The 13881-nt window shown below is 40.3% G+C and overlaps 1 protein-coding gene across 1 annotated transcript; it reads left to right on the forward strand.

The window, feature by feature from the left end:
- Positions 1–302: 302 nt before the first annotated feature.
- LOC143518405 (uncharacterized) lies at positions 303–9158 on the forward strand. Its single transcript, XM_077010880.1, has 12 exons — positions 303–375; positions 688–924; positions 2296–2489; positions 3885–3909; positions 4060–4230; positions 4384–4577; positions 4869–4893; positions 5156–5389; positions 5504–5697; positions 6500–6530; positions 6791–6846; positions 6963–9158. The coding sequence occupies exons 2-12, from the start codon at positions 714–716 to the stop codon at positions 6987–6989; spliced, it is 1362 nt and encodes a 453-aa protein (XP_076866995.1). The 5' UTR covers positions 303–375; positions 688–713; the 3' UTR covers positions 6990–9158.
- Positions 9159–13881: the final 4723 nt, after the last annotated feature.

Below are 13881 nucleotides of genomic sequence, written 5' to 3' on the forward strand. Positions count from 1 at the left end.
ACAGTTTGTTTTTAGCAGCAGTTTATGATAACTCAGAAGAAAATATTAAAAAATTATATATTACATATGAAGTATATAAAATATTATTATAACCAGAGGTGGGCAAGATACATAACTCCATTATGTGAGTCACAGTGTAGACACTCCTGGTCAGTATTACTCCAATACAAGTGAAAGCTGTTCAGTCAAATATTTACTTCAGTATTAGAGTATACTTTTAGAAATACATAAATACTCAAAAGTATATTTTTCATTTTAATTTCAGTTGTATTGTTGTATTTTTTATTGTATTGTCATTCTGGCTTTCTGCCCATTTTTTTCTTCAAGCACGAATTAACATTGACGCACCACTAAAGCAGGTTGACAGCCAATCAGGTAAAACCTGGGAAACGCCTCTTTAACACCTGGGAAACACGTCTTTACCTCTATTATTTACCTCTTCTTTTTGTGCCAAGGAGTCTTAAAATCGTTCTCCTTGCTGTAGAACATGTTGAATATGTTGTGGTGTATGTGGGCTTTTATGTGGAATATAACACAAAGCCTTTTTGAAACACAACTGCATCCCCAAAGACTGCATTGAGATCTGCATGATGCACTTTATTTTAATTCTCAGAAATTAAATCTTAAAAATGCATCTTCCATTAGGAGTCTCACGTCAATCCGTGTGTCTTGTTTTGTTTGTTTTAGACCATTATACAGCTAAACAGCGGTCTATGATGCCTCGTCGTAAATATTTCACCATGGTAACTGGAACAACGCCACAGTGCCATGAGATCATCCTGAGAAAGCTTCGTGAGCAAAGACCAGAACTACAGGAAGTGAACACAGTGGGGCAGTGTGATGTGATTCTGGTTTTCTGCTCTGCTGTTTCTCAAACAGGAAGTGACATTGATGCAGCACTAAAGCTGCTGGACAGCCAGTCAGGTAACACCTGAGCAACTCTTTACCACTACCTTCTCCTCTTTACCCCCACCATTTGCTCTTTACCTCCATCTTCTCCTCTCCACCTCCACCTTCTCCTCTTTACCTCCACCTTTCCCTCTCTATCTCCACCTTCACCTCTTTACCTGCAACATTTCTTATTTACCTCCACAATTCTTTCTTTACATCCACTTTCTCCTCTTTATTATCACTTCTCCACTCTACCTTCAGTTCTCTTTTTTCAGTGTTCATCTTTTATTTCAACATCTCTCTTCATTTTGAATCTTTCATCTTTGATTTGGATCTTTTTTCTTAATTTTGAGTCTTTGAATCTCTGAGATTCTGTTTGGCCTCACCAACATTAATCAGTTTTCACACAGAATAATCTAATCAGTGAACAGTGTACCTTGGTGTAACATGGAGCGGCACAAAGGCGGATGTATTAGCTGAGAAGAGCAAGATTTATTAAGGAGACATCCAGGATCTTTGTTGTTTAAACAGTCCAGGGTCGTAGGGTGAGGGCAATCCAAAACACACAACATCAAAGGCTAAGATGCAAACCAGGCTATTAAACCATATACTGACAACAAACAAGCTGTAGAAAACAATGTCCAGAGATAACATAGAACAAACACAGTTTGGGATATATACACGAGATAACAAGGACTAGCAAGGAACTAAACTTAAAACGGGTCAAACTAATGACAATTGATGGAGTACTAAACAAGAGGGTGTGAAAATTAAACCAAAATAATGAAGCGCATGACAAACAACAACAAGAACATGATTGATATATAGGGAGAGGCCACTTGTGACACTTGGTTATTGGTAATATGTGATTTGTAAGCAGGGCAGTCATGGTCTTGTGGTAGGGAACTGGTCTTGTGACCGGAGGGTCGTAGGTTCGATTCCCAGACCTGAGGCCATGACTGAGGTGCCCTTGAGCAAGGCACCTAACCCCAACTGCTCCCCGGGCTAGGGCTAGGGCTGCCCTCCGCTCTGGCCATGTGTGCACCACAGCCCCCTAGTAGTCACTAGTGTGTGTTCGTGTGTGTGTTCTAATTGCACAGGAGGACAAATTTCGATTGGGGTATAAATTCATTTCGTTGGACAGGGTGTTTTTTATTTTCAGTGAATTAAGTAGTTGTGGTTGTCATAATGAATCAATTTAAGATTCAATTTTGAAGTGACTAAAGGTTAACAAATACATTTGTTTCAGAGTACATTTGTAAGGCCATTTTAATGGCTGTGGATCCAAAATGAATAACTAATTAACTAATATATTGATTTATTTCAAATGATACTCAACTTATACAAAATCAGATAGAAAACCATAAATCCATGTAACTCTTTATCAAATTTCTTTTTCCACAGACTCCAAGCCTGCAGTTTTAGTGGTGCTCCATCACACATTTGACCTAGACTGCACTGTACCAGACAGCAGCAGATCTGTAACCAGGGAGAACACGACCATAGTGGACTGTCTGTTCCATGAGGATCAAGGTCTGTTGCAGTGTGAGAGGAACATTGAATCATTAAGCAAAGTTGTGGACTGGCTAGGTCCAAAGGTGAGACTTTAATTGTTGTTTCCATAGTCACATTATGGCTGTAGAACTACATGTTGTACTTGTGAAGTGTTGCATCCCCCCCCCCCCCCCCCCCCCACACACACACACACACACACACACACACACACACACACACACACACACACACAGTATATACATGTACAGATCAAAGGATTTTTCTCTCTTGGAATGCAAACAGTGATTCTGATTCTTTGCAGTAGGTCTGTACCATTATGTCGATGTGGTTTTGTACAGTTATGATTCCTAAGTTTAAAGAACTCTCAGCTGGATCAGAGAGACCGCTGACTTAAGAGGAGTTTCTCGTGCTCAAGGACGGGCTACTTGCTGAATTCTGCATTCTCGTTTTTCTACATTGGCGCCCAAACAATATTTTAAACAAAGAAAAATGGAATTGATTAAGTGGTCTCTCAACGCAATTGACATTATTTTTACGCCAAGGCAACGTTGAATATCCTTCAGGATCGATAAAGTATATTCAATTCAATATGTTACTACAAACTTTCACAGTCATGACAGGAATAGGGGTGTGATTTGAATATGGATCATAACACTCTTTTGACAGCATTAGGAGTGTGATTTGATGTAACGTTGTAGATCAGCGAGAGTGACGCAAATGCAGCTTTTAGTATATTTATTAAAAAGGGGGGTAACAAAACACTAGACTACAACAAAGGAGACAGAGCAGGATAACATATTCTAACGAGAGTAAGCGACAATCAGACAAGCACAGGAGCATACCAAACTTAACATAAAACCAAAGACAGAGAGGGAAATTAGAAAACAAACCTGACAGCGGACGGAAGACTAACCAACACGACAGAACACAACTAGGGAAAAGACTACAACTGAATGCCACGAGGGCAAACAAACAGCTAGGCAAACTAAACTACAAAGTAACATAACCAGAGAATAACAGAAGCGACTGGGAAACTAATAACAATCCAAATGAAAAACCGAGACAGACTACACGGAACAGAGCAGAAGGACAACAAGAATGAAAACATACACTAACAGAATAAACTACAGGAAGAACTAGGAACATGTAACAGGCAGATCCATAACCAAAGAGCACGAGAGATAAGAAAACCGGGACGGACTCACGTACAATGACCGACACAGGAGTGTAGCACGGAAGGGTTTAAATACACAGAAAACATGACGGCGAAACAAGACGCTGGTGGGAATAATGAGGATAGGGGCGTGGCAGACAGAGGGAGAAACCATGGGAACGGGGAAGCTAGGCGGGACCAGGGAGGAGGGAGGGGCTGGACGTGACATTTGAATATGGATCATAACACTCTTTTGACAGGATTAGGGATGTGATTTGAATATGGATCATAACACTTTCTCATTCTTTCTCATTATTTCCTGCAGGACATGAGCTCTGACAGTAACTCTGGTGAGTGGAGAACTGTGTCAGTGCTACCTGTCTCACACAACTTGCACCTTTTTATACAAATAACACATTAAAAGTGCTGCAAAGTTTATACAATGTAACATGTTTATGTTCAACTTTGTGAAAACACTATTTTCCCCTGTCACTCTGCAGTCAAGATCTTCACCATGATAACTGGAAATATAATAGGATGCTACAATGATTTCATGGAAAAACTCCAAAATCAAATATCGGGTCTGGTGGTCGAATCAGTGGAAAATTGTGATGTTGTTGTGACTTTCTACCCACAAACTCTTAATGAAGAACCATGGAACATGTTTAATTGTATGTATCCTGGTAATGCGTCCCTCAGTCTGAATTTACTAGAAACATTTTGGCAGTTCATTTTTGGCAATACATTTAGCAGTTGATTGATTAATGCAATATTGCAGACCAGAACATAAAGGTACAACTTTTTTAAACATTCACTTTTCACAGTGTCCAAGCCCACTATACAAGTGGTGGTCAATCTGAGTGCTGACCCAAACTACACTGTACCAGATCGCAGCAGATCTGTAACCAGGAGGAATACGATCACACTGGACTGTTTGTTCCGTGAGGATCAGAGACTACTAGACTGTGAGAAGAATAAAGAGGCTCTCAGCAGAGCTGCAAAGTGGATTGAGGATCAGGTATCAGTTCGTTATCAGTGAACTCTTTCTGTGATTCCTATGGGGGGGGGCAGTGACAGTGTAATGACAATGAGGGCAACACAGCTTTAAATACATGTGTGTTAATGAGAGAAGAACTGTGATGTCATTGAAGCTGCAGAAGCCAAAAGTGAGGTGGATAGAGATAGAGACTATGTTAGAAATATTCACATTTAGAGGAAATACAATATTTTCTGCCTGATAGTTATGGAGAGCTCTATAATTTATTATTTGTATTGTCTGTGTGTAAGATAGCATTAACTGTTTTCACAGGAAAGTTCTGGGAAAAAAAGTGAAGGTAAGTGATGTTTTATTGCAATGCTTGAATACAGTAACAGTGATCATGTGATCATGTCATGTGATCGTGTTCCCTGTGCCATTTCATGTTTTCATATTTTTAAAACATTTTTCCACTTTTCATCAGTTCAGTACATCTCACTGGCCCTATATGAAATGACATTATACAGTATGTAGGTTTATGTGCATTATGTTCTGTTCCTACATGTTACACCCACAGTTATGAAGTGAAGCCTGCAGCAGTTTCTCTTATTTGGTTTTAGACTCCAGAGTGACACGGAGCCCCCGTCCCCACCAGAGGGTCAAATACGTCTCTATCATAAGTGGAAAAACACTTGGTGCTCATGAACACTTTCTTCAAATGCTCCACGAACAAACACCAGACCTGCAGAAGGTGTCTACAGTGGAGGAGTGTGATGTAATTCTGCTGTTCTGCCCCATTGTGTCATCGGCTGGAACTGACATTGAAGCAGCACTGAAGCTCATTACTGAAGCAGGTAACTCTGAGCCTCTTCATTGTGAACACATAAGATATTGGACACACACTGCTCCATCATGTTTGACAAGATAAAGTCCTGCTCACAACATGAAGTCTTGATCTCTGTCCACAGTCTCCAAGCCTGCTGTTCTAGTGGTGCTCCATCACACATTTGACCCAGACCGCACTGTACCAAACAGCAGCAGATCTGTAACCAGGGAGAACACGACCACAGTGGACTGTCTGTTCCATGAGGACTGTGGATTATTGAAGTGCTTAAAAAATGAGGAAGCACTCAAGAAAGTGGTAGAAAAGCTAAAACCCCAGGTACTGATATTATACTATAAGTTTTAACATGTTAATTTTGCATTTATCTCTGAACCTGAGTACTGATGTAAGACCTTTGTTGTTATTTTTTGAATGTTAATGATATGGGTGAAACAAACCTCACCTACAGTCTGCAGTCATCCAGAACATTGTGGCTGGTACATGCTACTTCACAGATGAGTGCAGATGTCAAGACAACAGTGTTTATTTCAAACCACAAAGATTAAGGCAATGAGAAAAAACACTCTGTATGCATCCAGAATAGTTGGCAATACTTTGCATAGTGGAGATGGAAACCTCAAGCATATATAGTGGATCTTTAATGGGAAACAGGAAAAAAGTTGTCAGAAATGAGAAGAGGCAGACAGGACACAATTGGAGTTTCTTTATTAAAAAGTAAAGTAAAGAAGAAGTAAAGAAGCAGGCAAACTCACAGTGGAAACAGACAGCAGGTCATGTGATCAGCAAACAGAGTCCAGGGGTGTTGAGCCCAAAGGGAAGTGATTAACAGATGGTAGAGGTCACTGTACAGAGGGAGAACACACTCAGGAGACTCTCCACACTGGGCACTGAACAACAAGATTTAAACAAAGTAATTGGAGAAAGGTGCAGGGGTGTGGCCAATGATCAGTGCAGGTAATGGAGACAGGTGTAGGGGTGTGACCAATGAACAGAAAGATGGAGGGTGCAGATAGAGGAAGTGCAGAAGGATTTGTATACATTCATTCTGTATTTGTATGCTCACTTGTACATGGTTTTAGTTACTATATTAATGGACAAACACATCATATTCCCTTTCTAGGACCATAAAAAGCCACCACAGCTAAACACAAGTAAGTGTCTGTTTTATCTGTATCTGTATTAAGTGCTTCACATGTGCTGTTGGATTATTAAGTATTTCACATGTGTTGTGCAAACCCAGAAGACCACCAACCTGCATGTATATTAATTCTTTACTGCACTTATGAACACTGTATGTTCAGCATCTATGGCACTGAGAATATGATAAAGTTTATTATTTATGTATTTATTCATTTTAATTTATTATGGATTAATGCAGATGAAATTCCTTCCTCCCCTGCATCCTTTACAGATAGAGAATCTGAGCGCTTATTTCCAAAGTTTTCAATGCCAAGAATGCCTTCTTTTGTAAGGTTCCACATTACAGTTACTGCAATCATAGAACACACCAAACTCATTCAGCTTCATAAATATGTATTTACTTACCTTGAGAGAGCCTAACATTTTTTTCTTTTCTTTTTTAGGACAGTTTTAAAAAGATTCTTCAGTAAACATCATCCATGGTACCAGTATTATCATGTAGTAATATATTCACTTGTTCTGAAAGCAAACTTGTTCACACAATCACACAAGTTATTTAAAAACAAGTAAATGTAAAATGCTTATGAAACCTGATTCAGAGATGTAACGGAGTGACAGAAGCAGCAGACGCGGAGTATGGTGCTGTGGAATCTTTAAACCATTTAAATTAGACAGAATTAAAAGGCCTTGTGGTATTAAATTGTTATTAAACTAAATGTAAATGATTCACAAGTAGATTGTAAGGTCCTGAAATAGTGGAGGACGGTCTTATAGCTGGTTTTCCTGGTGTAATTACACTTGTTGTTTAGATCTGCAGCTGAATTATTTACATTATTATATTGTTACACTGTTGCATTGTTGTGGACTTGTGGATTGGCTAAAATCATTTATTCACATCAATAGTACTGTGCATTTGTAACTAATACTGAAACACAGTGTACACTGCATAAAACATGACCTGGTTTGTCCTTATACACATTACTGTAAACACACCAATTCAGGGAAATGTAGGTGGAACAAAGAGTATTTGACATGTATTGAGTAAGAATGAAAGTGAAAGACGTGTGATGTTACACAGAAAGGATGAAAGTGGATGAAAAAGACAGAGTGAAATACACTATAAATGCAACACTTTTGGTTTTGCTCCCATTTAAACGCCCAAGGTTCACCTGTGTAATAATCATTGTGTCTAATCAGCATCCTGATATGCCACACGTGTGACTGGATGGTTTATCTCACCAAAGGGGAAGGGCTGACTAACACAGATTTACACCCAATTGTGAACAAAATTTGAGAGAAAAAGGCCTTTTTTGTACATCGGAAAAGTATTAAATCATTGAGTTCAACTCATGAAAACATTTTATTCAGTGTATAACAACCATTGAGCCCTCCAGTACTAAGGTCCAGTAAGAGGAGAGAGACTAAAGACCCATGAGAGTGCAGAGAGAACAGCTGTAGGACAGAGAGGACACGTCTGTGTGCTGGAACTGTGCAGGACAACTCCAGAGACTGAAGATGAAACCACAACACTGCAGGAAAACATTCAACAGCTGAGGAAGAGAAGAGAGATTCAGTAACGTAACAGCACAGTGCTTGAACGGGGTGCTTGAATGCTTGAACTGCATTTCATCTTGTACTTGTACAATGTATGACGAATAAAATTGAAATTGAATTGAAGAGAAGATAGTAAATAACCAATAATATGTAATAACCAGGGCTTAACCTCAAGCATATATAGTGGATGTTTAATGTAAATGTGCCGTGTTTTGTCAATTGTGATTTTTTACACTGCAATCGAAATTTGTCCTCCGCTTTTAAGAAAAAAGGTAAGTGAAAAGACCTTTGCTTCAGTAGACTTATTCCATGCAGCTTCCAGTGGTACAGATATACTCTCTCTGGTACCTGTGGTACAGATATACTCTCTCACGTACCAGTGTTACAGATATACTCCCTCTGGTACCTGTGGTACAGAGATACTTTCTCAGGTAGCCTACCTCTGTTACAGACATATTCTCTCGGGTTCCTTTGGTACAGAAGTACTCTCTCAGGTAACAGTGTTACCGAGGTATACTCTCAGGTTACAGAGGGACTTTTTCTCAATGCAATATATTGCTTTGAACCAAACAATGCTTAAATATTTGATAATTTGAAACATGTAAATTACCACCTGTGTAGTATTGGTTTCCAGACAACATTAAATGTCTTGCAGTATATTGGAATGCAGTAGAATCAACCCTCTCATGTAGGCAGATTTGGGTGTGCAAGCTAGTGGTTTAACAGTTTATTCACATCATGATTGATCAGCCAATCAGATTCACTATATGTAATTCCTCATAGTTGTAATGTATTTGCAGATGCCTGAAATGGTTGATAATACAGTAAACTTTGTTTGTTTTTTTCATTTTCCAGGGTGGTTCTAAAGCTGCTTGTCACAGTGCACTGGTTCTAGTACAGGAGGAGCAAGAACATGTCTACACATTCACCCCCCCCCCCCCCCTCTCTCTCTCTCTCTCTCTCCCTCCCTCTCTCTCTCTCATCACCACCTTCACCTGCACTTTAATTACTCTCATTTACAGGTACTATTTTAAGATCGACACAGGACATTTACCATGCACCAATTAGAGACGAAAGTCCCTGAGATCCTGACTACTGTTATTACTTTACCTGGAGTGCACACAGATGCGGAGTTTATAATTGAGCTGTTAGAGCTTTTCGGCTTATTTGATGGCCTCCATTTTGTTTGTTTGGTTGTGCTATGGAGAATAAAGTCCATTAAACAAACCTCTCACCTCTCATCCTCTTCCTAACAGTGGCGGAGATAGACTTTTATCCTTGGGGTGGCCAGAGGGTGGCCAAAGCTATTTTTAGGGGGTCCATAGACTATGACAATGTATATTTATGAAAAGCATCCAATTGCAATCAAAATCTGTAAATGTTATACTTTTCATATCAAGTACATCTTAAGCACGCAGGAGATCAGATTTGTGTATGAAATTTGCAGTTTTTTAACAATGTGCAAAATGTACAACATGTAAAGATAAAAACACAGATGTGCTACTTCTGGCATATCTTACAATCCAAATATATGAAATAGGAAAGCTGCTTTCAGCATTCCCTCGATCATTGAGTGACTGTTTTTGAAATAATTAACTGCACTTGAGTACATATTTTCAGTAACTTACATCACTGATACGGTCACACAAACTTAAATTGGGGCAAATAAACCACTGTAGATGTAATGTGTAGTATAATATTATTTTTCCTAGAAAGGTGTCTTTTTTTTACTATTTATTTATGTACAATATGTAAAATTAATTCATTCATAATATTACCCGCACCTACAAAGTTTTTTAAAAAAGGAAAATGTTTTATAAGCTGCACCGGGCTAAAAGCCGCATATATCTACTGAACTGAACACATTTAACTGAACTGGGGTGAGTTTCCCAAAACGTTCTTAGCGCTATTTCGTAACCTCGTATGAAATGTACGAGGTTACGAAGTAGCCTACTTAGCACTAAGAACGTTTTGGGAAACTTACCCCTGATCAGTTTCTGAACGGTGCCTGTAGCATTTCACGTGCGACACTTTTTGCTTTCAGCCGGTGTTGTGGGGCATTCCGACAACCCTCGTTTATCCGCATAACGACGCTACAGATTATATTGTCGATTTATGTTTCTATACATAAATAAGAGCTAGGTTTTAATTATCCATCACAGCAATCTGCATTATCTATGTCCAAAGACACACTGGCTCAAGGGTGTTAATTATTTTAAATAAAATACACACTGGCTATACGAAGTTCACCTCTGACCACGACATCACAGTATTACAGCAGTATTATGTCTAAATATCTTAGGACAAAACTATAGTTCTCAATGACGTTATAATCACTGTAACTCCGGAATATCATCTGTAGCGTCTTTATGCGTGTGCAAACGAGGGGACTCGGAATTTGGCACAACACGTTCGTTTGAAAACATTTCTCCGTGGTGCCTGCTGCTTGCATGTGTTAAATGAAATTGAGCATTGAGTATTATTACCGATTACAAAACGCAACAGGCTCTCAACAAGATGTGCGATGCGTGACATGTCAGTCATCTGGGGGGGCACTTGGGGTGGCCAATCAGAATTCAGGGGGGTCCAGTGCCACCCCGGCCCCTGCTTTGGCTCCGCCTATGCTTCCTAACACTGTACGCTGGTCTTTTGAACAAACTCTCAGTTAGGGCAATATTGGTATAATACTCATACTGTGTATTAGTGTAATGTGGTAATACTCTGTAGCAGATACATATGTTATTTATGGATTATGAATGGGGCATCATCCTGATTGCTCAGGAACCAGTATTGTGATAACGGAGATAGGTGTAATATGCTTTAATCAGTCTCATTACTAAAGGGTTAAGTTCTGGTTCCGTGCAGTGACCTAATACCATCGACCAAAATATGCATTTACCACCGTGACCAGATGAATAAATGTCCACATTTATTAAATGGTTAAAATTACAATTGATATGAAGAATAGCATATTGAATGATTTGACTCAAAATGTAACGAAACCTATATCTACTAATCTAAACCAGGGATATAATAGTGAACATCAAAGAATATAAAATTAAACAACAATAGCAAATGATAAACAACTGTCGGTGATCATGAGATTTAAATGGATTATATGACTACCCTAAGACATTCCTAACTCAGGTTTGCCAACTCTCACGCAATGAGTGTGAGACACACGCATTTAACTGTCTTCACACACTCACACGCCACACATCAGATTTCTCACGTCGAAAAAAATCTAGTTTATTCATCTCTGATCTACATCTATGATTCAATGAGTTACTAGTTTGCTCTGGCACCAACCACTGGCGATCGATCGATCGCGATATACTTAATTTGTGTCCATTTAAACTCCCCCCCCCCCCCCCCCCCACCCCACCACAGTCAACAATTTATACTCGGTTTGGCGTGTTTCCAACGAGTTCAAGTCTCTGAGTCTCGGTGAGTCGGCAAAATTCTTCAAGTCCTTCCAAGTCTACCAGGCTGTCAAGCTAATTGTCTCTCCTTGAGCAAGGGTTTTTAACTAACTTTTAATGGCGTCATCGTAAGGCACTTTCTTGGTCATCATGTCACTGACCATTGGGCCTAGATTACTGAATATTCATTACCTCTGCCCGGACAGGGGAGAGAGAGAGAAAGGGAGAGAGAGAGAGCGAGTGGGGGGGGGGGGGGGGGGGGCTGTCTTTCCAGGTCCAGTTAATGACTTAACCGAAGAAGGCAGATTAGCACAATTTGAAGTGTTACGGCCTGTCTAGGCGTGAGGACCGTAACAGTGGTGTATGTGAACAGCAGTGCGAATGTTAGTGATGATGGGACAACAGGAGTGGGTGGTTAAAGGTGTATTATACAGAAATTGTAATTTACAAGATATATACATACACGTAACTGGTCTCAGCTTCAGGAGTGGCCCAGGCCAACATAACAAACAGAACTGAACTATAAAATAAACCAAACACTAATTACTCTAACAGAAAACAAACATACAGTACTACCCTAACTCCCTAACAAAAAAACCATACAAACAAACCCAAATCCCAAAACAAAATGGCAGCCACTCCCTACTTACCAGAACACCAACAACACGTAGAATATTTACAAAATGTACAACCGGCAGACAATCCAACAGGGGCAAAGGCAAAAAGCATAAACAAGTTCAAAGCAGTCAAAAACCAGAGTTCTAAGATGAGGTACAAATGCAGAATACTAATAACTAACAACCAACACCACCAAGGAGCAAAAATGTCTCGCTGGGAGGCACCGGGAAGGGCCTTATATAGTGCAGGGTGAAATGGAGTCTGGAGCGGAGTCTGGAGCGGAGTCTGGAGCGGAACAGACAGCAAACACAATACACAACACTATCATAGGACATAACACCCCCCCCCCCCCCCCATAAGTGTGAGACCTCCCACCAAATCACAGGTAACCCAACACATTCCAATTAACACCTAGAGAGGGTATCTGCCACAACATTCTCAGAGCCCCGTTTGTGTTTAATACAAATGTTAAAACCTTGGATAATAAGGGACCAGCGCATAAGGCGTTGGTTCAGATTGGACATTCGATGCAAGAAAGTCAAAGGATTGTGATCCGTGAACACAAAAATAGGTTCAGAACTACTACCCAGGTAAACCTCAAAATGTTGTAAGGCCAAAAGGAGAGCTAATGCTTCCTTCTCTATGGTGCTATAGGCCAATTGGTGTCTAGCAAACTTCTTTGAGAAGTAACACACTGGGTGGTCTATTCCACATGAGTCCTCCTGTAGGAGCACTGCGCCGGCCCCGGTACAGCTGGCATCAACCTCTAGCTTAAATGGCTTAGCAAAATCTGGTGCAGCAAGCACAGGTGAACTACACAGTAGACTCTTTACAGACACAAAAGCAGACTGACAAGCAGAAGACCACAAAAACGGAACATTGTTACGCAAGAGAGAGGTAAGCGGCAGAACAACATCTGAAAAGTTTCTACAAAAACAACGGTAATAACCAGCCAGTCCGAGGAAACGCCTAAGCTCACGTTTAGACCGGGGAGGAGGGAAGGCGTTTATCGCTTGGACTTTGGCATCAAGGGGACGCACCTGACCACGTCCTACTAACTTGCCAAGGTAAGAAATTGTGCTTTTCCCAAAGTCGCACTTTTCCAGATTAAGCACCAATGATGCACCATGCAGTCTAGAAAGCACCGTTTCTAAGGACTTCATGTGTTCCTCCCAAGTGTCAGAGTACACAACCAAATCATCCAGATAGGCCTCACAGTTCGACACACCTTTTAGCACAATGTTCATGAGCCGTTGGAATGTAGCAGGAGCATTTCGCAACCCAAAAGCCATCACTGTATATTGTAGGAAGTTGTCTGGCGTAGCGAAGGCAGAAATCTCAGCAGCACGAGCAGTCAGGGGAACTTGCCAATAACCTTTTAGAAGGTCTAGTTTGCTAACAAACTTTGCAGACCCCACACGGTCTACACAATCTTCCATTCGGGGAAGAGGAAACGAGTCTGGTATGGTGACTGCATTCACTTTTCTGTAGTCAGTACAGAAGCGATAAGTACCATCAGGCTTTGGTACTAAAAGACAGGGTGAGCACCATGAACTACTGCTAGGGATTGCAAGATTGTTATTAAGCATGTAATCCGTCTCTTTCATCAGAAGGGAGCGTTTGTGAGGGTTTACACGATAAGGATGTTGTTTAATAGGCGGGTGACCTTGGACATCAATGTCGTGTTCTAGTACGGAGGTACACGTAGGGACATCAACAAAAAGAGAAGGAAACCTAGCAATCAAAGATCTAAGATCAGACTGAGCAG

This window comes from Brachyhypopomus gauderio, chromosome 7, assembly GCF_052324685.1.
Source record: "Brachyhypopomus gauderio isolate BG-103 chromosome 7, BGAUD_0.2, whole genome shotgun sequence".
Taxonomy (NCBI): Eukaryota; Metazoa; Chordata; class Actinopteri; order Gymnotiformes; family Hypopomidae; genus Brachyhypopomus; species Brachyhypopomus gauderio.